This window comes from Chanodichthys erythropterus, chromosome 13, assembly GCF_024489055.1.
Source record: "Chanodichthys erythropterus isolate Z2021 chromosome 13, ASM2448905v1, whole genome shotgun sequence".
NCBI classification, from domain to species: Eukaryota; Metazoa; Chordata; class Actinopteri; order Cypriniformes; family Xenocyprididae; genus Chanodichthys; species Chanodichthys erythropterus.
Genome location: NC_090233.1, coordinates 18,713,668 through 18,741,135, shown reverse-complemented (window position 1 = coordinate 18,741,135; position 27,468 = coordinate 18,713,668). Strand labels below are relative to the sequence as shown.

Here is a 27,468-nt window from a genome sequence, read left to right as displayed (position 1 = left end):
ATTTAACCATCGCTTTGGCGCCCCCGTGGTGCGGCGCCCCATATAAGCGCATACCCACTTTTTGCGCCACTGGCTATAACAATGATAAGCCTTCTATTTAGTGACTTAGTGACTTTTGTCACTGTTTATTTGTTGTTATAATGCTTTATTAAAAAAGTTTTAGGACATATTTTGCACCATATTTATGTAAAGTACATAATGTAGTATTGTGGTAATTTCCTCTGAAAGTGTATTTAATTATAAAGTGCTTAATTTCAGTGAAATGTCGAACATCTATTTGAATAGACATGATTTACTGCAGCATTTCTTCACAGGATGATTTATGTGACCAATAGATGGCAGTGCTCATCTGACCAGCAGGTATTTCTGGAGAATGACTGAGGAAGTGATTATTTCTCTACAGAGGGCCAGATGCCAGATACAGAAATAGTAAACATGAAAGTGAGAAGCAGACTGTAGATTGAAGCTGTCTGTGTCTGTAGTGTTCAACGGCCTCCTGAGATCTGATCCGTGTGTTTATTCGTGTCTGACGCCAGACAGTTGAACGGGACCGGGAAGTTCAGCGAGGAGAAGATCATGTACAACAACAACAACAGCACACCATCCTCCTCCTCCTCATCCGAGGCTGGAGATATCAGAAGCTCGCTGTTTAACCCGGGAGAGCCGCTCAGACAGCCGCGCACTACTCCTCCGGTGTCGGACGGCAGCTCAGGTGAAGTAAAGTTCACTGCTAGCTGACATGCTAGTCCGCTAATAACCTTCCCTGTGAAATAGCTAATGGTGTCAGAGGCTTTTGAAGGAAATATATACGCACATTTCTTTGTCTTTTTGTTTAGTCCTTAATTTGAGACAGCCTCGGTTATAAAAAGCGGAACAACATGTGGCTTAATTAGCCTGTGGAGGAGTGACTTGAGTCGATGGCAGTTAATGCTAATCACTGTTTACATATACATTATCATGATTTGACTTGTATACAGACTGATATATGTATTTTTACTTATATAAGTGTAGATATGTTTGTATGTAGGCATATAATAAAGAGATGTCGACCAATGCTTTGGTAGTGCAAAGCTTCTTTTTTTGTTATTACAATGCCAGTAGAGATACCTGAATATGCACAGTCTGTCTGTGTTTGTGTAACTGTGTGAGGTTAAGTTACTAATGTTTTGACAATTTATAGCTTCTTTTTACAGTTTCAATAGAGTTACCTATAGTAGATATATAGACAGCTAGAGAAGACAATCAGATTAGATAGACAATCAGATGGTTGGATGATGGATGCATCGATAAATGGATGGTTAGATGGATGGATATATGCAAAGATAGATATGAGGATGGATGGATATGCATAGATAGATAATGACGGATGGATGGATATATGCAAAGATAGATATGAGGATGGATGGATATGCATAGATAGATATGAGGATAGATAGATATGAGGATAGATAGATATGAGGATAGATAGATATGAGGATAGATAGATATGAGGATAGATAGATATGAGGATAGATAGATAGATAGATAGAATGAATGATGCATGGATGGATGGATGGATGGATGGAAAGAATGGATGAATAGACAGAATGATAGATAGATAGATAGATAGATAGATAGATAGATAGATAGATAGATAGATAGATAGATAGATAGATAGATAGATAGATAGATGGATGGATGAAGGGCGCATTATTAAATAAATTTGATGGATAGAAGATGGATGGAAAAATGAACACAAATGGATATGATGGACGGATGGATGGATGGATGGATGGATGGATGGATGCACATAGATATATAGATGGATGGATGGATGGATACATGCATAGATATGAGGATAGATAAATAGAATGATGCATGGATGGATGGATGGACAGAATGGATGAATGGACAGAATGATAGATAGATAGATAGATAGATAGATAGATAGATAGATAGATAGATAGATAGATAGATAGATAGAATGAATGATGCATGGATGGATGGATGGATGGAAAGAATGGATGAATAGAGAGAATGATAGATAGATAGATAGATAGATAGATAGATAGATAGATAGATAGATAGATAGATAGAATGAATGATGCATGGATGGATGGATGGATGGATGGAAAGAATGGATGAATAGATAGATAGATGGATGGATGGATGTATGGATGGATGGATGGATGGATGGATGAAGGGCGCATTATTAAATAAATTTGATGGATAGAAGATGGATGGAAAAATGAACACAAATGGATATGATGGACAGATGGATGGATGGATGGATGGATGGATGGATGGATGGATGGATGCACATAGATATATAGATGGATGGATGGATGGATGGATACATGCATAGATATGAGGATAGATAAATAGAATGATGCATGGATGGATGGATGGACAGAATGGATGAATGGACAGAATGATAGATAGATAGATAGATGAAGGACACATTATTAAATAAATTTGATGGATAGAAGTTAGAAGGAAAAATGAACGCACATGGATGGCTGGACAGAAGGATGGATGGATGCACATAGCGATATAGATGGATAGATGGGTAGATTCATAGATGGATGGATATATGCATAGAGATACACAGATGAAGGATGCATAGATAAATTCAATGCATAGAAGATAGATGGATAAAACGCATAGATATGGATGGATAGATAGAATTATGGATATATATTGATAGATGGATGGATATATATGCATAGATAGATATGATGGATGGATGCAGAGAAACATAGATGAAGAATGCATAATTAGATACATTTGATGGACAGAAGATAGGTGGATAAACCTACGCATAGATATACTGGATGGATGGATGGATGGATGGATTCATTCATAGATACACAGATGAAGGATGCATAGTTTGATGGAAACTCAGTGGATAGAAGATGGATGGATAAAACAGACGATATATTGATTACTATAATACAGTTAGTATAGTAACTGTGGTGATTAATATAGTGGTACTTTATGTGAATTAGTGACATGAACTCTGATTTGACTTGTGGAAGAAACACATTGGTATATTAACTTATTTTGGGGGGAAATGCAGTACAAGGTACATATATTAACCATGGTAACCAAAGTTTTTCCACGTTGGGTAATTTAGATGTACTTTATCTTTAGCTGATTTGTGATATTCTATTTTGTTCACCTGATTTGTGATCTTTCTGATTAAAAGTCTAACACACTTGCAAAGACACGCTTGATGTTGTGTGATGAAGATTACTTGGCCTTCGAAATAAAGCTGGTTAAATGGTCACCAGCAGTTAGTGGATGAGATGGTTAATCTGGCCAAATCTGTCATGTGACCTGTGTGGAGAAGTCAAGACGTCTTTATGGAGTTACTATTTATGGGGTTGCTTCTGCATCTACACTATAAGTCTTTATTATTATTCTTTCCAGCGTTTTAGCATAGTCATCAAAACTATGAAATAACACAGATGGGGATTATGTTTTGACTAAAAATGTTAAATGGATTAATAAAGGTCTTCACTGCTTCATCTTCCAGATAGCAGAGGATCCCCCGTACTTTTAAATTCAGGACACAATAGCGTCAGTGCTGCAGATGCACTGGTGAAGAACTCCAAACTGTCTGCTGCCGCACCTGAGTTTGTCCCAGGATGTTATGCATCATTCCAGGTGAGTCTATGTGGCTCTTTTTTTTTTTTAAGGGGTTTTGATTGTGAGTTCACCTTTTTAGCTTTATTTAGTGTGTAATGTTGCTGTTTGAGCATTAATTACCTCTACAAAGTTACAACACTCAAAGTTCAAAGCAAAGGGAGATATTTTCTTTTAAAGAATTCTCTGTTTAAGGACTACAAAAAAACAGCTGTTAGGGACTACAACAAGCTTCTTCCCGGGTGGGTGACATCACTAACCCTAAAATTTACATAAACCCTGCCTCTGAGAACATGCAACAAAGGGGCGAGGCTGTGTTATTGCAATACAGAACGTAACACAAATGCAATAGCATGTCATAAAAGCAAGATGACAACATAAATTATAAGCATAATTAATCTAAACTATACCTGTTCTATAAATGATCTGGGGGGTATTTTGAGCTTAAACTTCACATACACACTCTGGTGACATTATTTTACATTATTTTAGACTTATTTTACATCTTGTAAAAGGGGTATTATATGACCCCTTTAACATTTATTCTTTACCCTGATGTTAGTCTAATATTCTCTTTCTATAGGATGATGTGTATTCGGATGAGTCTGAAGGATACTACGCTGAGGCCTCACTGGCTGATTTAGTTCAGGATTTTGTAAGCCATCTGAACTCGTCTCCGGGGTCCTTTGAATCAGAAATTGAGTATATCACAGACACGCTGAACAGCTGGGTCAATACAGAGGAGATACTGAAGGAGCTTGTAGAGCTCATCTACGTGCAGGTGTGCTTGTGATGACTCTCTGTAATGGATCTGTGTGGTAACCTGTCAAAATGCAAAGTGCACGTTATTTATTTATTTATTTTTTGTCTTTATTTACTAACCCTTATGTTGTTCTGTAAATTATGACACAATTTTCAATTTTGAGTAAACTATCCCTTGAAATCAAAATTAGGGTTGACTTGATACCAAACTTTTTGACTTTGGTACAACTACATTATATTTTCCAAATGCATTTTCAAATATATTCTTAAACTATTGCAGAACATAAGTAATATATAATATATATATAATATTATACACGCACACAAACACACACAAATGTGAATATGAATAATGACAGAAAGCTGCATGAAATTTACTCTAAATTGTCTTTTTTAATTTAGTTTTGCATGCTCATTGTCTATTCTGTTGAATAAGCATGCATGTAACCTGAGATGGCCTCTGTAACAACTTGGGTATTTTTATATTATGGATAATCAGTTATTATTAAATTTTGTAATTGGTAAATCTCAAATCATACATCAGTGCTGTATTTGCTTTCCACAGTCCACATCTATCCCTAACTTCGCCTACACTGGTGCGCGGCTCTGTAACCATCTGTCTCATCACATCCGTCTCGCTCCATCCACCGGTAACTTCCGACAGCTGCTGCTGCAGAGGTAAACCATCAAAAAAAGCTTCCTTAAATGGTACATTATTAAACTTAAGGTCCTCTAGTGGTTGAAAAACAAAACTATATGTATTTTGTGGAAGAACATTGTTTTGATTGTGCTTCGTCTCTGAAAAGCCAAGTCAATGTTGATTCTTGTTTTATTACGAGCTTTGTCATGTTCTTTTTTTTGCCAGCAAACTCTCTCTGTTTGGACTTTTTTTTTTTTTTTTTTTTTGAGTGATTCGAGTGGAGGTTTGAGATTTAGCCGCTCCATGTCAACCTTTCTCGCTCATTGTGACAACTAATCTATGCCACTCCCACACCACACATGCATCAAAATAGCCCGAGCAACATCTTTATTTACGGATATCAGGAGACACGCACAGGGGAGTGACATATGTACGCATTTTCCTGCAAAAACCATCCCAAAACAATTTATAATATGCTTATACACCATAGTGAATCAGGGTAAGACAAAAAAACATCTTGGAGGAAGAATTGATGATTTATTCATTCATTTTAAATTTTGTTAATTTTGAACAAAAAAAAGTTACATAGCGCACAGTTTATGCCTAAGTAAGGGTTTACTGGGTTTTTCACAAAAGTGGCTTGACATTTTGTTCTTAAAGTCACCAATTTCTTCCCTTTTCCATCTTTGCCTTTACTTTCAGTTTTGTTTACTCTCATTTTTGTAAGTTTCACTTATCCTTAAACTCCATTCTGTGGTGTTTGTGTAGGTGTCAAAAAGAGTTTGAACAGAGGGAGCAGGCCGTAAGAGGAGATCCAGAGGCCCAGAAAAAGTTTCACTCATATGTGCTGTTTCTGGGGGAGCTGTACCTTAACCTGGAGGTCAGTTCACAACCGATGCTTTTCACTTCTTACCACAAAATATTACAAATATGACTATTACACAGCTCTCTGGAATACTGTCTAATAATCAATGGACCCTTTTCACAGTCTCTGATGATGGATTTCCACAGTTATCAACATTGCAAATCTAGTATAATTTTTCATATTTTCATTTTTAAAACCCCGGAAATGTGAAAAGGGTCCATAGAAATCAATAATTTACTATATAGTTCACTAGATGTCTCATAGGTCATACAAGATTAACTCATGTATTTCTGCTTAAAGATGCAGACCCAACTTTATATATGTTCTACAAGACCACCCTTTCTATTAAACATTTTATTAGACTGTCCCGCTTTTAATGCAAATAGACAACATTTTATGAAGTCAGCTCACTTAAGGACTTCAGGACAGTAAGATATCCCCGAAAAAGTTTTAGAATTTTTATTATATGTAAATGTAAAACGTCTTGTATAATTTTAGCTGCTGTATTTTATTGTATTTATGCAGTTCTTGTATTTTTTTAAATTCATTTTCTTCCCATGAAGATCAGATGCTGACATGGCATTATACTGCTGCTATATTTACTAAATATGAATCAAAATTGTATATCTGTTTATTTATTTTGTAAATATCTGTCTAATAAACTCTCATTTATATGTCGCTTTGGATACAAGCATCTGCTAAATTATTAAATGTAAATGTAGATCATGTGCGGTCCATTTTAAAAATTTAAATCACTATTTACTATTTACTAAATCACTATTTACTTATTCTTATTTCAGTTAGTTCAGATTTCATTTTTATTTATTTCCAGTTAGTAATTTTCCAGGTGAACTTTTCTAATTTTTTTATTTGTTTTATTTTATTTCAGTTAACAAAAAATACTTTAAATAGTTTGTTTAGTTAAAGTTAATTTAAACTAAATTTTAACTTTAATTTTAACTAACCCTGGTACAATCAGCCGCTCATCATTACTAAATAAAGCCCAGGGCAGTCTTGACCTGCTTCGTCTGAGTGAATTATGTAATGCTAAAGCCTAAACCAATTAAAACCCTTTATGTCTATTCCTTTGCATAACCTAGTATATAAAACCTGTCATATCTATCTGCATGAATTCAAATGTCAGAATGTTTACATTATAGTTAGAAATGCAAAAAATGCTTTCAGATTTGTAGCTGGTTATTTAACTGTAGCTATGCATTTATTCTGTTTTTAAATTTCAATTCTTTAATGTCTTTCAGGTGAAAAGTGGAAAAGGCACACCGGGACGAGCTAATGTCCTACTGGGAGCGCTAAAGGAACTTTTGAACACATTATTCTCTCACCCAGATGACCCAAATCTAATGTGTGCTGTCAAATTACTCAAGGTTTGAAATATTCCTGTTCTTATACATTGCAATTGCAGTAAATGGTGAGACTTGGCGGTTTTTCAGAGCAAATACTCTGCAGAAGTTGACCTCAGGACTCAACTTAAGATCATTAGTGACAGTAATTCTGATGTAAACAAAGACCTTGAAATTGCCAGACAACCCAAAACACTGAAATGAAATAATACCTTTACTTTAATCAATCCACAGATAATAATGCACTACTAAGCTATTGGTGTTGACTTGCATTGTTTTACTGTACTGATCTGACAAGCTGAGCGGTTCCATTCTGGATGACACATGGAAGGAGAAAGGGCAGTCAGACATGGATGAGATCATCAAGAAGATTGAAGACATTTTGTTGGATGCCAAATGCGGCCGGTGAGTGAGTCGGGCAACAGTAGATTGTTTTGTATATACAGTAGTGGCCAAAAGTGATGATTGGCCTAGCAAAATTGACATCTTCACCCTTTGTTTAAATATTAACAAATTATGAAATGATTTTGGAAGTATACTGTGTAGTTGTGCTTGGAGTGAATTGTTTTATTTGTGACAACGCATTGATGAAGACACATCTTTTTTTGCGTGGTAAAATAAAATCTGTAGTTGTCGTTTGCCTTTTTTGTCAGATAATTTTGTCAGGTAAATACCTTAAAATATATATATATAAAAAATAAATAAAAAAATATTTTCATGATATTATGATGGTTTAATTGAACTTTAGGACCATTAAAACAAATATACCTTCTGGACATCACTTTTGGTCAATACACTACATAAAAATTGTTAAAGCTGCAGTAGATAACTGTTGTAAAAATGTATTTTTTACATATTTGTTAAACCCGTCATTATGTCCTGACAGTAGAATATGAGACAGATAATCTGGGAAAAAATCAAGCTCCTCTGGCTCCTCCCAGTGGTCCTATTGCCATTTGCAGATATACACCGCTCCCGGTAAGAAACAACCAATCAGAGCCAGGAGGAGTGTCTTAGTAGTGTCAATCAAGCTTGCGTGCGCGCTGATCACACCTCTCTCATGCAGAGCGCGTACAGGCATTCAAATTCAAGATTACAGGTGTGCTGCGGCTTTGCTTATGGCGGAAAAACAGTCCAAACTGCCAATTCCCCGAGTGGCTCCTGCTCATAAAATAAAGACGGGTAAACGGAAAAAGACATGACGATGATAAAAAAGCCAAAAAGAAAGAATTAGATAGAGCCCGAAATAAAACGAGGGTAAATATCGGAGCGGCTTTTTAGAGGTGAAAGGAGCTACGTGTCCTGAAAGGATTAAAAACCGATGCAGAGTTAGCCACATTTCTGCTTGACAAGTAAGTATCCTTGCTTGATTTGTTTCATTTTTTAAGAACTACACAACTAAGATAATTTCAAAACAGGCCTGCCCGTCCCCTGCCTGATGCTTCCTCTTCTCCCCGCCCGTTGATTCCTCGAAGTCGCTGTGGGTGTGAATTCCTCGTCGGAACCTATTGACTCATAAAATATCACGCACTGTGCAAAGCAACTATTGAAACCTACTAATTCACTGGCTTGTCATGTTGCTGAAATAATGTACTAGCAAACCTTATTTAGCATTACATATCGATAGAATAATTACTTGCATACTGTAACGTTAGATTACAGTACAACGTTATATTATCTTACTAGCTATTTATTTCTTATAGAAATAGTGCAACGTCATATAGTTACATTACATGTATTGCAAAATACGTAATGTTTTGAAGACCAAGTTTGTAGTCAAAGTATGGGCAGGCCATAGTCAATGTAAATCATATTGTTGATGTTTCGTCCGTACCAGTGAATGTGCCATAACTGTTTATCCGCCGTCATCGGTGGCCCTGCTTGCTTACTAGCCTGCGCGTTCACGGCAGGCTCCGTTGTGATGGTGGAGGAACTGTGGAGGGAGGCCTGTAGCGCAGCATAGAGCAAGGCGGAGTGACCTGTGAGTTGTGCTTGTTCAAATTTTTAGGCTAAGTCAACATTTTCTAAAAACTCCCTACTGCAGCTTTAACTTCCAGTTGCTTTGTTGCTGCATATGACTGTCAGTGTTAAATGGCCTTTTATTGATGAGAGCAATACAACTGCATTATTGAGATGTCTATTGTATCTGTGCTTTTGTAGAGATGTCAGACAGATGCTATTGAAACTGGTGGAGTTACGGTCCAGTAACTGGGGGCGAGTTCACACAGCCGCTGTGTCCAGTGACGCTACACCTTACAATGACCCCAACTACTTTATGGTGCGTATATGCCAAAGAAATTAAATTCATTCAGATGCACACAATGAGGTTTTGGAGTAAAATATGTAATCTGTCTTTGTTTTTATTTTAAAATGTAATTTATTTCTGTGATGGCAAAGCTGAATTTTCAGCTGCCATGATCAGTTTAATGCATCTTTGTTGAATAAAAGTATTAAATTCTTAAAAAAAAAAAAGTACTCTCATGTTTATGTTCCTCAGAACGAACCAACCTTCTACACAGCTGATGGGACGCCTTTCACAGCAGCAGATCCTGGTGAGTATTGAGTCTTTAGTCTGCTGGTATGACCCATGTACTGACTTCCTCATGTGTTTTATAAGTGGATAGATGTCAGAAAATTATGTTCGAGTGAAAAAAAAAAATAGGGCCATGAAGACTTGCATTACTTTTTTATATATTTTATTTTCATAAATTATTTTTAAAAATATTTTTTACCTAATTCTCATTACCATAACATGTCAGAACATTTGATTTTTTTGAGTTTTTTAGATTATGATAATAACTGTATTTTTTGTTTTCTTTTTATCCTCTGCATCTATCTATCACTAAAATTAAGATTTTTTTCAGTAAAATTGTTCATTTTCAAAAGTATCTCCTGCTCACCAAGGCTGCATTTATTATTAAAAAATTCAGTAAAAACTGAAATATTCTGAGATATTATTATAATTTAAAATTATATTTAAATTAAATTAAATTTGAAAATATTTAAAAATGTAATTTGTTCCTGTGATCAAAGCTGAATTTTCAGCAGCCATGATCAGCTTAATGTATCCTAAATACTTAAGCTTTTTTATTTGCTTTATGGTAATGAGAAATGTATTTAGATTATTAAAAATGTCACAATTGTAATAAAACAGGTTTAATTTTCTCTAATGCCAAGTTTACACTACAGGATTTTAAGCCCAATTTGCAAGTTAACAAGCTCGCCGACAGGTCGTGCTGTGATCGGGGGAAAATCAGCGGGTGATCGGCGCTCGCCAATCTTTATGTGTGTGTGAACTACTCAAAGACTCATCAAAGAGGCTCGCTGACGCCAAACAAACATCTAGCATGCTAAATATCTGGAGCTGTCAGCCAACTTGATATCCTGTGGTGTCACGTGTCGCGACGCAACAGCCAATTAAATATATATTGATGTCTATGGAAGCAGCAATAACAATTCAGTCAAACAGCCTATAATTTGCTGAAGTTTATTCATATCGGATACACATTGTGTAAGTAACTATAAAGCTATTCTTCTCAGAGTTCACTGGCCCAATGTATTACGGTACAACGACTGACAGGACTCTCTCCACTAAAGCGTAAACAAACAATGCGGCGCCCATCTCGCGTTATAGATTAAGATCAAGATCATGATGTAGGTTTTTAAATGACAAAACACTCAATTGCAAATATATGAGAATTGGAATATCAGATAGTTGATGACATGGTGAGAAAAGCGATACATCTGTTATACAGTGTGGTTGCGGTGTGTCACGTGACAATCATGACGCGTCGTCATGGAAACAATAAAGGAAATGTTCTAATTGTGGCCTTAACTCTGGGAAGTCAGCCAAAATATTTTAAACTTATGTGTGAAAGGGTTCATTTTATTTTAATTGAATAAAGTAATTGGGTGACAGAGTTGTTGTCAGCTCGTGTAGTGTGTAACCTCCTGTTGCGGATCATTTATGTAGTGTCATGTAGTTTGAACACCACAACGACTTAAAGACGCCACAGCAAGTCATGTAGTCTGAACAGCATAGCGATCTGCTGATGTTTAAAGTCCTGTAATTTAAACTTGGCATAAGCGATGTTTTATTTCATCCTTTTTTACATTTGGTTTAAAGGTGCCCTAGAATCAAAAATTTAGTTTACCTTGGCATAGTTCAATAACAAGAGTTCAGTACATGGAAATGACATACAGTGAGTCTCAAACACCATTGTTTCCTCCTTCTTGTGTAAATCTCATTTGTTTAAAAGACCTCCGAAAAACAGGCGAATCTCAACATAACACCGACTGTTATGTAACAGTCGGGATCATTAATATGCACGCCCCCCATATTTGCATATGCCAGCCCGTGTTCAAGGAATTAGACAAGCCAGTATTAACGTCTGGATCTGTGCACAGCTGAATCATCAGACTAGGTAAGCAAGCAAGAACAATGGTGAAAAATGGCAGATGGAGCAATAATAACTGACATGATCCATGATAACATGATAATTATAGTGATATTTGTGAGTTGTCTTTACACTGCGTTCCAAATTATTATGCAAGAGACAAACCAGTAAGATTTTGTACAATAAACATTCAGATTTTAGTTTTTCTAAGAAAATGTTTGTTCGTTTATTTATCCATGTCTTTTTAGATAACTGGTATCAATCTCAGACAAAATAATTTGCCAGGTCTATGGAAACCCTACTTAGAGGTTGTTCCACATTATTAAGCAAGTCACAGTTCTCATGCAATATGAGGAGGAAGAAAGATCTTTCTGAAGATGAAAAGCATGAAATGGTGCAATTTTGTGCAAAAGGCATGAAAACAACTAATATTGTGTGAAACTGAATGGGGATTATCGAATTATCATAAGATTTGTGAGTGATTCAGAGCAAGCAGAACTCTGTCAGATAAAGGCTTATTAATGAAAGTTCCTGTCAAAAAATTAATTGTATTAAAAGGGCAGCTATAAAAAAGCCAGTGTTGAGCAGCAAACGGGTATTTGAAGCTGCTGGTGCCTCTGGAGTCTCAAGAAGCTCTCCATGCAGGCTGGCAGTTGTGCGTAAAGATGCATTTTAGACACCACTAACCACACCCTAACATAGAGAAACATTTACAGTGGGTGTAGAAATACATTTTCAAACAGTTTTATTGCTGTGGTGTTTTTTTGCAGCATGGGATAGTGCATAGTGCATTGTATTTCAGAAGGCACTATCCTCCTTTTTATACCATAGCTGAAAATGCCAGTTATGAACTCCACATATCTTGCAAAAGTCATTTTAATACCCTCCATCTCACTTCCCAGTATTCCAGCCCAAATCATCACCCACCAGCTCCTCCCTGACATCACAGTCTTGTTGGAACATGGTGGCCATTCACCATACATCCAGAAATCCATCCATTTAGGGCATCCATTGTAGAACGGCATTAGTCAGTGAATAAAACTATTTAAAAAATTAGTCTTCATGTATTTCTAAACCCACTGTTAATGTTTCTCTTTGTGAGGTTTGGTTAGTGGTGTCTAAAATGCATCTTTACACACAATTGCCAGCCTGCATGGAGAGCTTCTTGAGACTCCAGAGGCACCAGCAGCTTCAAATACCCGTTTGCTGCTCAACACTGGCTTTTTTATAGCTGCCCTTTTAATACAGTACATTTTTTTGACAGGAACTTTCATTAATAAGCCTTTATCTGACTGAGTTCTGCTGTGCTCTGAATCACTCACAAATCTTATGATAATTTGATAATCTCCATTCAGTTTCACACAGTATGCTTTTCATCTTCAGAAAGATCTTTCTTCCTCCCCTCCTCATTGCATGAGAACTGTGACTTGCTTAATAAGTGGAACAACCTCTAAGTAGGGTTTCCATAGATCTGGCAAATTATTTTGTCTGAGATTGATACCAGTTATCTAAAAAGACATGGATAAATAAACAAAGAAACATTTTCTTAGAAAAACTAAAATCTGAATGTTTATTGTTCCGAAATCTTACTGATTTGTCTCTTGCATAATAATTTGGAACGCAGTTTATAAATGTTTCGTTAACATGTTGCTAATGTACTGTTAAATGTGGTTAAAGTTACCATCGTTTCTTACTGTATTCACGGAGATAAGAACCGTCGCTATTTTCATTTTTAAACACTTGCAGTCTGTATAATTCATAAACACAACTTCATTCTTTATAAATCTCTCCAACAGTGTGTAATGTTAGCTTTAGCCATGGAGCACAGCCTCAAACTCATTCAGAATCAAAAGTAAACATTCAAATAAATACTATACTCACATGATCCGACGCATACATGCAGCATGCATGACGTACATCTTGTAAAGATCCATTTGAGGGTTATATTAGCTGTGTGAAATGCACTGTATTATAGTCGAGAGCTCGGGGGCAGGGAGCGTGCGATTTTAAAGGGGCCGCAGCCTGAATCGGTGCATAGTTAATGATGCCCCAAAATAGGCAGTTAAAAAAATTAATAAAAAAAAAATCTATGGCTTATTTGGAGCTGAAACTTCACAGACACATTCAGGGGACACCTTCGACTTATGTTACATCTTGTAAAAACTGGTTCTAGGGCACCTTTAAAATATGAAATGGATGTTCTTGACAGAATTCTACTAATTTATTCACATTCAATTTGATTCACATTTATTTTTTACAATACATATTTCAAAGCAGCTTTACAGAAAATGCAAAGTTCATATGGCATAAATGTACAGTTCCAAGATAATACAAATCATGCAGTTAGCTAACGTTGTATATTAAAGCATAAACAATGAGCACATTAAAGTGTAATTTGTGTTTTTGTTTTTCTTACCACAGAATACTCAGACAAATATCAGGAGATTCTAGACAGAGAAGACTACTTTCCTGATGCATATGAAGAGAATGGCAATGAATCGTGAGTAGATGTTTGTCAATTTGTGAGCAGAATATCCAGTATAGTGTCTGTTTACTGCACAGCTTAGTAAAATAGTAAAACTGAGAGGATCGTGAGGCCAACAGCAGCTGTCAGTGTGACCTAGTGTTATTTTAGTATCATTGAGATTTTTTAAAAAATGTCTATATAGTTTTTATTTTTATTTAATTTTAGTTATTTTAATCAAGTTAAGCTAAATGAAAGCCAGAAATGTTTTTTTTTTATTATTATTATTATTATTTTGGCAAATAGCTGAAATTAAAAAGTTACTTTTTATATTTATTAAATATTATTTATTTATTTATTTATTTATTTTATTTCCATTAAAGTTAATTTAATTTCAAATGTGTTTATGGTTTTAGTTTTAGTAACTATAATAACCATGGTGTGACCACCTGTTCTGCTCAAACTCCAGTAATTGTCCTCATCACAATGACACTGGGTGGAGTCAAAGAGCACATTTTAGTAAAGTCAGCAGTCCAGGCAGAGAGTGGGGCTTAACTAGACCTGCCAGTCTTATTCAGCATAGTCACTCCATTGGATGGGTCATGAACAGATGCCCATGTGCCCTTTTAGGATCTTTAACAAAAACCAGCCAACAGGTGGAGCCTGTCATTCTTGAAATGAGTTTTAAAAGAACATCCTTTGTGCAATACATGAGAGGGGTATAGCCATCATTTCAGAAGTGAGGGGGGGGCAGAAATTTCTAGTGTAATATATTTTTTCTGACCATTGTCTATTTGATAGGTTTTATTGTTTCTTATCACTTGCTTTTAACTGGCTAAGAAATCAAATACACTGCGGAACAATAACCAATAATTTGTGTTCTATAATATTATAATAATATTTCCTAATGACAATTTTATGATTGGTTTATGTACTACAAACACTTTTGCATTGTCAACATGGATTTTATTAGGGCTGCCCCCAAATATTTGACTAATGTTAGTCGACTAGAAGAGGCTTAGCCGACCAAAAATTCTATTAGTTGGTTTGTAGCAAATAAACAAACAAAAAACTTATGGTGAAGTCACGCAGTCCGTGAGAGTCGGAGCATTAACGTTGGGTCCTTGTGGTAATTACAGGTATGTTGGGCAGGAAATCCAAACGTTCGCCTATCATCCATCGACCTCAAATATGTCTTATCATTTGATACATGCAAGTAGTAGCAACTTTACATGGCTGCTCGTTTTTAGTTAACCTAGATTAATATGCGCTATTATTGTGCGCTTATCCAAGTGTTTTTTGCAGAGTGTGGAAGCTGAAGTATAGTGCGCTTAGTGCAAGACATGGAGGTGCTGGCGCGATCACTTGCGTTTTTTCCTGATGACAGTGGAAACAACTTAAAATACTCAGTCATTTTTGGTAATACAGATAAGAGTTATACATCATTTGCAACTGCAAAGTCTACTTTTATTTGTGTGCTCTCATAATTACAACAAAACGCTGTGCTTTTGTGAAATAAAAAAAAACAAACAGGATGTGCTTTCTGCCATCTATGTCTCTGGGAACTTGAGCGCGTCAAAAAAAACAAAAAAAAAAAAAAAACTCGGGCTGTTTGTACTGAAACAAATGAGTTTTTCAATATTGTTACATTATGATGCTTAGCTTTTTTAGCTTTTTCATCCTCAAAATCAACATTATTGAAAAACTTTTTTTTTTTCAGTACACAGAAATGCTCAACTTTGTCAAAAAGTAACTTTTATTGTTATAATTATGATTTCATAATATTTAGATATGAATCCAACTGAAAAAAAACTTGTGAAAAGATGTCTTTCAATAGCAAATAGTGGAGCTCTGGAGCCATCTACTGGTAAAAGTGATACTTTTTTACTTTTAAAACTTCATTTTCCAAAAGATTGGCAAAACTTACACTTAACCATGTCAAATTATCCATGCTATCCCCATGAATGAAAGTTGGAAATGTGGGTCTTTTATAAAGTGAATTTTACATAAACTGTTTTTCAACAAAATATTTTTATTTATTTATTTTTATACATTTAAAAGATATGATAAATCCTCCAAAAACTGCACAAATGTTGAGTAAAAACATTAATAAATAGAGTAAAATTATATTTGTTTAAAAAAAATTTTTTTTTTTAACAAAATTACATTTTGTACAAAGTTTCATGTCATTAGGACAAAGAGAACCTTTTTATTTTATTTTAGCAAACATCATTTGGGAACCAAAAAGATCCCTATAAGGGTTAAGGAAGAGTCCATGTAAATATATAAGCTTTCACTGTTATTTCTGTTTCAGTGATGATGAAGATGAAATGGATCCAGAGATCGAGGAGGCGTTCGAGAGGTTTTGCATGGAGTCGGACGCAAGAAGGAAGAAATGAGAGACTGTGAGATTGTCATGTGAACACATTACCCGACCAGCTGGAATGTTTCAGAGTGGGCGGAACCAAGAACGTTTTGGTTGATTTTCGTTTAATTTCTCAACAAGCACTTCTTGGCTACAATGTCACTGGATTTATGGCTGGGATTATTGTTTAGTTGAAACGCAGTATAATTTGCAAGTCCGTCAGGCCATCAAATTGTCAGTAGCCATTGGTTTGGCATTTGGGTTGTGAGGTTTATTTTATGCGTGTTCTGGTTTATCAAACACCCCCAAAAAAAGTTTGCAGTGAGATTTTAAAATGAGCCGAAGAGTAGCATCATCAAGTGTACGTGTGGTTTGTTTGCAAACTAACTGCTCGGTAAATGTAGGAGACAAATCGGTTTGTGTTTTACTCCTCAAGGCTTTACCTTTTACAGTTACGGAGCAAAGGGAGTAAGACAAAAAAAGTTTTAAGAAAACAAAATTCTACTGTTCTTCCTTTATCAGATTCTCCTTCAACCTTTTTTTTGAGTTTTACTTTCAATTTATGCACATGTTTGAGGAAGAGAGGAACCCCAACTTTAAAGTCTGTTTGATTTTTTTCGAATGCAGGAATACATTTTCCACATATGTTAAGTGTGTCAAATCAGAGGAAGAGCTCAGTACAGGTTTGGGGGGGTTACACAGATTCATCCGCCACTGTGATTTACTGAAGTTTTCTCATCACCAACATCTCATGGATCCCAGATAAAGGAATGTTTATTTTAATATAGCTGTAAATATAATTTGCTGCATTGTTTGCCTGCAATAAATCTTTATTAATACACTGTCTCTTTGTGTTTCATAGAAATTCAAGTGACCTGTTGGTCAGATTTCAGCTGTTTGTTAGTCCTGATTTTTTTTCTTCTTCAGTTAATGGACTGTTATATGAGATGCCGCCCAACTTGTTTTGCAATCTTTCACGCATGGCGTCCCCAGTTGCAGACCAGTAATCTAAGGTATATTTTAGGCCAATGTAATATACTATATAACATTAACTATGACCCTTAATTTGGCTTTTGCAAAATCGACTCTGATGATAGATGACATTAAAATGGGATTTACAAAGCAAAAAACACAAATGAAACTTATCAGTGGCACTTCTGATATTCAGTAAACATCTTTGTATGCGAACAGTAATTTATATGCAATTAAGAGTAAAAGAAGAGGTGAATATTTCACCCTAAAATAATAAAAAGATACAAAATAATATATCTAAATAGAATCTTGATCTGTTCACATTAGTTCATCTTTGCAGCAAGGGGGCGACAACAGAGCGCAGAGATTTAGGAGTACTGTAGAAGAAGTGGTTCATCCAATCAGCGTCATTTTCTTCATCAACCGCGAAAATTTACAACTGTGATAGACAGTTCGATTCATTTCTGCAAATCGGTTCTTTTGAAGAGTTTTGAATGAATCAAACGATTCAGTGATTATTTAGTTCTTGACATCCTGAAGTTGCAATAAAACCTGATCTAGGCATGTTTATGATGTTTTCTCGAGTAAGTTTAATTAATAAAGGTGTTTACTGTAATTTCGTGTCTAGGTTCAGTTTAATTTAGCTTATAAAAATAAATAAAATCTACATTTAAAAAAAAACTTGACTTCCACGTTTTGATGTAATGCTATTTATTAAAAAAACAAAATCGAGTGATACAATCAAATCTTACATTTCCAGTTTTATTTGTAACATTTCTGCTATTCGGCTTTTTACTAGACTTATTTATTTTTCTCTTCACTCCCGTAAACCATAATGTATTTATTATGTCTGTTGTAAATCGGTTCAGTCGATTCATTCAAAAGATCCGATTCGCAAGAACGATTCCATTTGCGAATCAGACAGCGCATACAGCAACAAAAGCAACAATTTGACGTGATTGTGGAGTTTGTTTGTGTTGCTTCAGTGATTTTTAATGATTAAGTTTAGACAGCCGCAGTCAAATGAGTATGTAATTGTTTTGAGTTCCAGCCGTAGCGCCTTCAGTGTCATGTTAAGAGAGTAATGTGTTCAGTTGGGTTTATGGTCATGTATGTGGATGAGTCTGTGGATGTGTTTCACGCAGACGGGCTCAGACTGCAGCTCTCACCCTGCGGATCTGAGTTCATGATAGAGAAACACTCGTCACCCTCCGCACACCCGCTACAGTCCAGAGAGAGAGTCAGACAGAGAACAAGATTCGCCATCAGCGAGTACAAGGTACACGACATCACCCTCATAACTATCATTACTGTATCACTGTAATGCAAAACATGTTCGTTCTATATGTATGTCTGTCTGTCTGTCAAACTAAATATCTGTCTATTAAACTAAATATTGGTCTATCAAACTATATCTATCTGTCTATCTATCTATCTAAATATCAACTATTTCTATCTATCTATCAAACTAAATATCTATCAACTATTTCTATCTATCAACTATTTCTATCTATCAAACTAAATATCAACTATTTCTATCAAACTAAATATCAACTATTTCTATCAAACTAAATATCTATCTATCAAACTAAATATATATCTGTCTATCAAACTAAATATTGATCTATCAAACTAAATCTATCTATCTATCAAACTATTTCTATGTATCAAACTAAATATCTATCTATCAAACTAAATATCTATCAAACTATTTCTATCTATCAAACTAAATATCTATCTATCAAACTATCTCTGTCTATCAAACTAAATATCTGTCTATCAAACTAAATATCTGTCTATCAAACTATATCTATATCTATCTATCAAACTAAATATCTATCAAACTAAATATCTAATCAAACTATTTCTATCTATCAAACTAAATATCTATCTGTCTATCAAACTAAATATTGATCTATCTATCTATCTATCTATCTATCTATCTATCTATCTATCTATCTATCTATCTATCTATCTATCTATCTATCTATCTATCTATCTATCTATCTGTCTATCTATCTGTCTATCTATCAAACTAAATGTCTGTCTGTCTATCTATCAAACTAAATGTCTGTCTGTCTGTCTGTCTATCAAACTAAATATCTAATCAAACTATTTCTATCTATCAAACTAAATATCTATCTGTCTATCAAACTAAATATTGATCTATCTATCTATCTATCAAACTAAATGTCTGTCTGTCTATCTATCAAACTAAATGTCTGTCTGTCTATCTATCAAACTAAATGTCTGTCTGTCTATCTATCAAACTAAATGTCTGTCTGTCTGTCTGTCTATCAAACTAAATATCTAATCAAACTATTTCTATCTATCAAACTAAATATCTATCTGTCTATCAAACTAAATATTGATCTATCTATCTATCTATCTATCTATCTATCTATCTATCTATCTATCTATCTATCTATCTATCTATCTATCTATCTATCTATCTATCTATCTATCTATCTATCAAACTAAATGTCTGTCTGTCTATCTATCAAACTAAATGTCTGTCTGTCTGTCTGTCTATCAAACTAAATATCTAATCAAACTATTTCTATCTATCAAACTAAATATCTATCTGTCTATCAAACTAAATATTGATCTATCTATCTATCAAACTAAATGTCTGTCTGTCTATCTATCAAACTAAATGTCTGTCTGTCTATCTATCAAACTAAATGTCTGTCTGTCTGTCTATCAAACTAAATATCTAATCAAACTATTTCTATCTATCAAACTAAATATCTATCTGTCTATCAAACTAAATATTGATCTATCAAACTATATCTATCTATCTATCTATCTATCTATCTATCTATCTATCTATCTATCTATCTCTATCTATCTATCAAACTAAATGTCTGTCTGTCTGTCTGTCTGTCTATCTATCTGTTGTTTGTCTAAAGTATTTTACTTCTGTTAACATGGATTTACAGTATAAAAATAAATCACTTACTTGTTTGTCTTGTTTAGGCATTGGTATTGAATGCTTTGGCATTCAGAAACAAGTATGCAACTCATCCATATTTACCTGAAGAGCTCATAACAGTGGAATTCAACAAGGTTAGAGTGTCCTAAAGCTGTAGTAAAGGTTTACTTTTTATTAATGAAATCATGTAAATCCAGCTTAATTTCTCATTTATGCTTATTAGCTTAACCAAATGCTCATTTTCAGAAGTTCAGCAGTGCCATAACTGAGGTGGAGTGGCCTGGGTCTGATTCTTGCTCCACTGGGTCACATGGAGAGATCACAGTCTGCTCTGCAGATGGACATGCTGAACTGGTTCTTTCCTCTTCTGGAGAAGAGTTCACAGTGGAGTTTATCTGTCGGTCCAGCCAAAGTGAAGAAGAGTCGCAGTATTTGCAGCTTCAAGGTCACCAACACAAAAGTACGTGTTTATTAAGTGGCTTGTCATTGAACGGTTTAAACCTCTCTGAAGCCTCAGCAGGTTCGCAGATGAACCATCCTGAGTCAGTTGGAAAAGGTCCCAATATGGAAAGACTGGAATCAACAAGCTTGAAGTCTGAAAAGGTGCATGTGTACACCAAAGTGATCCAGCAGTATTCCCGAGTGCTTTACCCACAGATGTGGTGCTATCCTCTGTCAGTGGCTGTCAAGCATTGGGAATCACAAAAAACTCAAATTAATACTGACAATGAGCAAGACAGAAAAGGTTTAACAGACAGAGAAGATCAACAAACAAATCAAACAGGGCTGAAGACTCATCTTCCCAAATCTTTGCCTTTAAAATGTCCCTCTCCTCATCAGCACAGGTGAGGAATGCCAAACAAACACAACATACAGTCTCATCTCATCTCTCTCTCTTTGGGTTTATATATGGAGGAATATCGACCTATCAAGAACAGGTAAAATTTCACCTCCAAATAAGTATGTCATCCCCAATATCGACTATGTGATGTTCAGGTGGAGATACAACACTGTGAATCCTGATTTGCTGGAACAGGACGAGGAAGTCACAGCTGAGCTGGTGAAAGTGGTCTGGTGCAAAGGCATTACATACCGGTGATTATTACTGATTCATTTCATGTTCGTACATGAACACCATTACCCATTGCATAATCTTAAAGACCATTACAAGGCTAAAAACCCAGATTGGTGAAACAAAAATATGTTTCAGTACATTTTATATATACTAAAGGAATAAGAAATTTGGAATAAATTTTTAAGGATGCCAATACAATCAAATAATTACTAGATACCTCATCCTCAGAATGAGAATAATTGGGGTAATATTTCATTCTTTCAGTACTTTGTTATTATTTTATGTGATATATATATATAAAAATATACAGTGGGTACGGAAAGTATTCAGACCCCCTTAAATTTTTCACTTTTTGTTACATTGCAGCCATTTGCTAAAATCATTTAAGTTAATTTTTTTCCTCATTAATGTACACACAGCACCCCATATTGACAGAAAAACACAGAATTGTTGACATTTTTGCAGATTTATTAAAAAAGAAAAACTGAAATATCACATGGTCCTAAGTATTCAGACCCTTTGCTGTGACACTCATATATTTAACTCAGGTGCTGTCCATTTCTTCTGATCATCCTTGAGATGGTTCTACACCTTCATTTGTGTCCAGCTGTGTTTGATTATACTGATTGGACTTGATTAGGAAAGCCTCACACCTGTCTATATAAGACCTTACAGCTCACAGTGCATGTCAGAGCAAATGAGAATCATGAGGTCAGGAACTGAGCTATCGGGGGAGAAGAGCCTTGTTGAGAGAGGTAAAGAAGAACCCAAAGGTCACTGTGGCTGAGCTCCAGAGATGCAGTCAGGAGATGGGAGAAAGTTGTAGAAAGTCAACAATCACTGCAGCCCTCCACCAGTCAGGGCTTTATGGCAGAGTGGCCCGACGGAAGCCTCTCCTCAGTGCAAGACACATGAAAGCCCGCCTGAAGGATGGTGAGAAATAAGATTCTCTGGTCTAATGAGACCAAGATAGAACTTTTTGGCCTTAATTCTAAGCGGTATGTGTGGAGAAAACCAGGCACTGCTCATCACCTGTCCAATACAGTCCCAACAGTGAAGCATGGTGGTGGCAGCATCATGCTGTGGGGGTGTTTTTCAGCTGTAGGGACAGGACGACTGGTTGCAACCGAGGGAAAGATGAATGCGGCCAAGTACAGGGATATCCTGGACGAAAACCTTCTCCAGAGTGCTCAGGACCTCAGACTGGGCTGAAGGTTTACCTTCCAACAACAACAAGACAATGACCCTAAGCACACAGTTAAAATAATGAAGGAGTGGCTTCACAACAACTCTGTGACTGTTCTTGAATGGCCCAGCCAGAGCCCTGACTTAAACCCAATTGAGCATCTCTGGAGAGACCTAAAAATGGCTGTCCACCAACATTTACCATCCAACCTGACAGAACTGGAGAGGATCTGCAAGGAGGAATGGCAGAGGATCCCCAAATCCAGGTGTGAAAAACTTGTTGCATCTTTCCCAAAAAGACTCATGGCTGTATTAGGTCAAAAGGGTGCTTCTACTAAATACTGAGCAAAGGGTCTGAATACTTAGGACCATGTGATATTTCAGTTTTTCTTTTTTAATAAATCTGCAAAAAAGTCAACAATTCTGTGTTTTTCTGTCAATATGGGGTGCTGTGTGTACATTAATGAGGAAAAACAATTAACTTAAATTATTTTAGCAAATGGCTGCAATATAACAAAGAGTGAAAAATTTAAGGGGGTCTGAATACTTTCCGTACCCACTATATATATGTATGTATATATATATTATTTTTTTCCATATTACTTTTAAAGGTTTGCTTATAAATTGTTTGAAACAAAATCCAATGTATTTACTTTAAGATTTTTCATTGATTTTTCACTGAGTTACACATAGTCCTTAAAGGGATAGTTCGCCCAAAAAAATAAAATTCTGTCATCATTTACTCACCCTCATGTTGTCCCAAAACCAGTATGACTTTCTTCTGTGAGACATAAAAGAAGATATTTTGATAAATGTCAGTTATTTTTGTCCGTACAAAAGTATTGAAGAGGTCCAATGTTGTTTGGTTCCAGGCATTCTTCAAAACATCTTCTTTCGTGTTCACACAAGAAAGTCATTTGGAAAGGTTGGGAAGCATGATGACAGCATTGTAATTTTTTTGGGTGAACTGTCCCTTTAAGGACTATGTGCCAAACAAACCAATTATGCGACCTAAACAATGATGTTTTCATGTATTTTGTGTCCTTTAGTATAGTAGATGGAGTGATACCGATGGTAGAGATCTCACCTGGTGATGGTTCACTCATCAGATCCAATGGAGTTCTAGCCAATTACTTCACACATTACAAACCTGGAGCTGCTCACAGAGATGTAAGTGTGCTCACTATCAAGTCGGGTGAAATAAAGGTGCTTGGTCTCTCAAGAGAGGCTGATGTTGTACTGATACAGACACCATTACATGAATGAATGTATGTAGATGTATGATTCAGGAGATGAGTTGATATACCGTATGTGTGTTTTCAGGTAGTGGAGTGTGTGTATTACCTGTGTGGTCTCCCACCTGATGTTCCGGGTCAGCTGTATTCTGTCCAGTCTGTTCTCACACGGGCCAGCAGGTGAGAGGAGAGGTTTACTAGCATGCACAGCTCACATTAAAACCAAAATCAAGCTACAAAAGACAGGATATCAGGATAACTGATGTCATAATATTACTAAAACTTTGAGTATCCCATCTGTTCTTTTGGTGCAATAGTTTCTTCCACCACCTCTCAACAGAACATCAACCCTGAGCCATGATTTACTAAATTCAGACAAAAAAAATCTTCAACCGGTATCTTTTGAATTGTGGTGTATAGTTTGTGTATTCCACACTACATTACACGAAAACAAAGAAAGAATATTTTTGTCTGTGTTTTGTTAGGATTCTGAAATGCTTCATCCAGGCCAGAAGCTCCCTGAGGGCCCCACTCTCTTTTTACTGCTGGAAGGAGGTGTGTGTGATATCGCTTTGATGGAGACTCGCTCAGTGTCCGGTCTATATGGGTGTGTGTTATGATTCGTGTATACGGGTGTGTATGACGGTTCTGTCTTCAGCAGGCTGTGGTGTTTGATCCTGTACATGTGGTTCAGGAGGTGACTGTGGCAGGTACAGGATATTTCAAAGCGCTCTCAGACGGGACTGTCGAGGTCTTGTTCCTGGATGGAGTTAGGGCTCAGATGATGTGGAAGACTGACACATGTACACCTGCACAGGTACATAAACATACTGTATGCATTTCATTAACATACAAATACACACTGATCATCAGTCATCTCCCCAAACTGCTTGTTTACTTCTACATTTAATCAGCTTTTCATTCATTAATAAGTTGAAATAATTTGTTTATGCAATATGCTTACAACCATTCACATGCTAAGTTTTGGTTATAGGGGAATTCTCAACAATTTGTTTGCATCATTGATCAAACACAGTTATGCGATGCTGCATAGTATTTTTCATACATTAAAAATGTTAGTAAAGTTTATTTGAATTGGGACAGTACAAAAACATGATTCCAGGCAACAAATGGAAAATATGTATTGTACACCGAGAGTATAGCATCTCGAGTCCCTATTATTAATATTAATATTAGTATTATAGTAATATGATATATTAAATATTTAAATAAAAATGATAATTTATAATAATTTATAATAATAATTTTTCTCTGTGTACATTTTGTGAATATGCCAGTGTTATTTTAGTATCATTGGGATTCTTTTAAATAATATTTTAAATCAGTTTTCATTTTTGTTTTCCATTTTCATTTTAATATTAGTTAAAGTTTTAGTAATTTTGTTGTTTTATTCATTTTTATTTCAGTTTTAGTTTATTTTAATTAATTAAAAATGAGAAATGTTGCCTTGGCAAATAGCTGAAATTAAAAAAAAGTTTATATTTTTATATTATATTTTAGTTTATTACATTTATTTTATGTCAAGTAACGAAAATATTTTTTTATGGTTTTAGTTTTAGTTAACCATAATAACCCTGGATTACCTTTTTTTCCCCTTTTTAAAAAAAAATATTTAACTTTTTTTTTAAAACCTTTTTTTTTTTTCTTCCTATTTTATTTGTATAAAGATGCATATTAATGTATATATTAATTTTGTCATATGTACTGTTTTAGCTTTTTGGCCCAGTTCTAATCAGTATGCCAGATGCTCAATAGAGCGTAAATTTGATTACATTGGAACCATGTCAATAATAAAGTTTTTAAAATCCAGTATTTTTTATGATTTCATGATTTTTAGATAAATGTTTTTTTTTTTTTTTTTATGTATTTGTGATGGCAGTGTGGAGAAATGGTGCAGAGACTCAGGACGGAAAGCAGACCATCTCACAGGTGGTGCCAGCTCAATCTGCCAGATGGGCACCAAACTCTTGTCCAAATTGAGACAGACAAAACTTTTCAAAGGTAAAGAGATTATGAAAAATTCAATACACCAATTACTTGCATAAATACATAGATTCCCATTTTATCTCTCTCTCTGTCTCAGGTATGTGTCCGCAGTAGTGCAGTGGTGTGACTGGGTAAAACAAACAGAACAGAGCATGAGCGCAGTGGGTGTGGCTCTCTCAGACTCCACCCATTCTGACACACCTCAGCCAATAACCTGCAGGTATTAAGGAACTCTTATTCCCTGTATTATCTTTATTGTAGTCATTCACATCACATGGACGATGCATATCAATCACACTTAAAGGGATAGTTCACCCAGACATCTGCTCACTATGTCTTTCCAGGGAATTTTAAAATATAGTTATTCAGAATAATTGCTTTTCTAGAGGTTTGCAACAACAAACTTGTTTGTCTGTTTACAAAGTTTAATACATTTCAAAGTGTAAAATGAAAAATGAGGAGAAAAAAAAAAAAATGTTGTGACATGGCAAACAGAATTAAAATTTTTTGGGTGAACTATCTCGTTGTCATCCTGATTTCTTACACCCCTACAGGTCTGTTGTTTCGGAGCTGGAAAAGATCAAGAGGTTTAACTGTATCTTTTTTTTAGTGATATTATGTGTATGCTTTTCCATTGTACTAAACTGACATATTTGACCATTGCACTTTTGTCTTGCCATCTAAAGTTAAAAGAAGTTTAAAAATTAAATCTTTTTTTTTTTTTCCCATTCCACAGCATCTCATGTTTTTAAATGCAAAAAGTACTCTGTGATCAGCGGTTTGGCTCTTTGTATTAAACTATGCATAAATACATGATGCTGTTTTGTTCATAATTGTTTATAATTATATTTGATTTATAAACCTTAGGTTAAACGTAATGCACTTTTTTTTTTTTTTTGTACAGACAGTCATGTTATTTCATTGCTTTGAATAATCTATTTAATGTGGTGCATTAATATTTCACTCATTGCACCCCCTTGTGGCCTCAGGAGACAAACCAAATGCTTTTCTCCCCCACTGAAATTATGCCTTTTAAAATTGAATATAATTCAAATATTTAAGTATAAAATTAGCGTATATGACTGTGTTGATGCACAAATTGATTATTGAGAGCAGGATGCATATGGGTAGATATTTCTTTAACACAAAGCATCAGTTTTGTTGGAGAACAGCCCTATCCTGCGTTCTACAGCGAGATCTTTGAGCCGTGAGCGTTCTCCTGATCTGTCTGAGATCAAACTCACAGAGAACTGCATCTCTGAGGCTCTGCAGAAAACCTCCAGAGCCATACAGGACATTGACACACTCTTATCGGACAGACCGTAGGCTTGTATGCAGACACATACAGTTCTAGAAGAGCTTCCCAAACATTGTCTGGTTTTATGGATCTTTTTCAGGGAAATGAATGAGGCTGTATTGGACAAATATGGATCTCAATGAAATTGTCAAGAACATGTCTGGCTCATATTTGACCCCAAAATCAATTTTATTGTAAATTAAATAAAATAAAGCCTTTTTTTTTTTAAGAATTGTTAGCACATTTACCTTCAATTTCAGTTATTGTAATACTAAAAAAAT

The 27,468-nt window shown here is 35.3% G+C and overlaps 2 protein-coding genes across 2 annotated transcripts; both read left to right on the top strand.

The window, feature by feature from the left end:
• Positions 1-391: 391 nt before the first annotated feature.
• Positions 392-17,320, top strand: paip1 (poly(A) binding protein interacting protein 1). The gene is made up of 11 exons (XM_067407997.1): positions 392-712; positions 3,518-3,648; positions 4,211-4,408; positions 4,955-5,067; positions 5,798-5,909; positions 7,154-7,279; positions 7,554-7,660; positions 9,416-9,533; positions 9,753-9,807; positions 14,074-14,152; positions 16,431-17,320. Exons 1-11 carry the CDS (start codon positions 577-579, stop codon positions 16,513-16,515), a joined length of 1,260 nt encoding a protein of 419 aa, XP_067264098.1. The 5' UTR covers positions 392-576; the 3' UTR covers positions 16,516-17,320.
• A 1,071-nt stretch (positions 17,321-18,391) lies between these two features.
• On the top strand, positions 18,392-27,217 carry c13h5orf34 (chromosome 13 C5orf34 homolog). Its single transcript, XM_067408107.1, has 12 exons — positions 18,392-18,732; positions 20,433-20,528; positions 20,638-21,233; positions 21,385-21,483; positions 23,698-23,822; positions 23,976-24,063; positions 24,369-24,438; positions 24,545-24,700; positions 25,784-25,905; positions 25,988-26,110; positions 26,445-26,485; positions 27,047-27,217. The coding sequence occupies exons 1-12, from the start codon at positions 18,538-18,540 to the stop codon at positions 27,214-27,216; spliced, it is 1,881 nt and encodes a 626-aa protein (XP_067264208.1). The 5' UTR covers positions 18,392-18,537; the 3' UTR covers position 27,217.
• Positions 27,218-27,468: the final 251 nt, after the last annotated feature.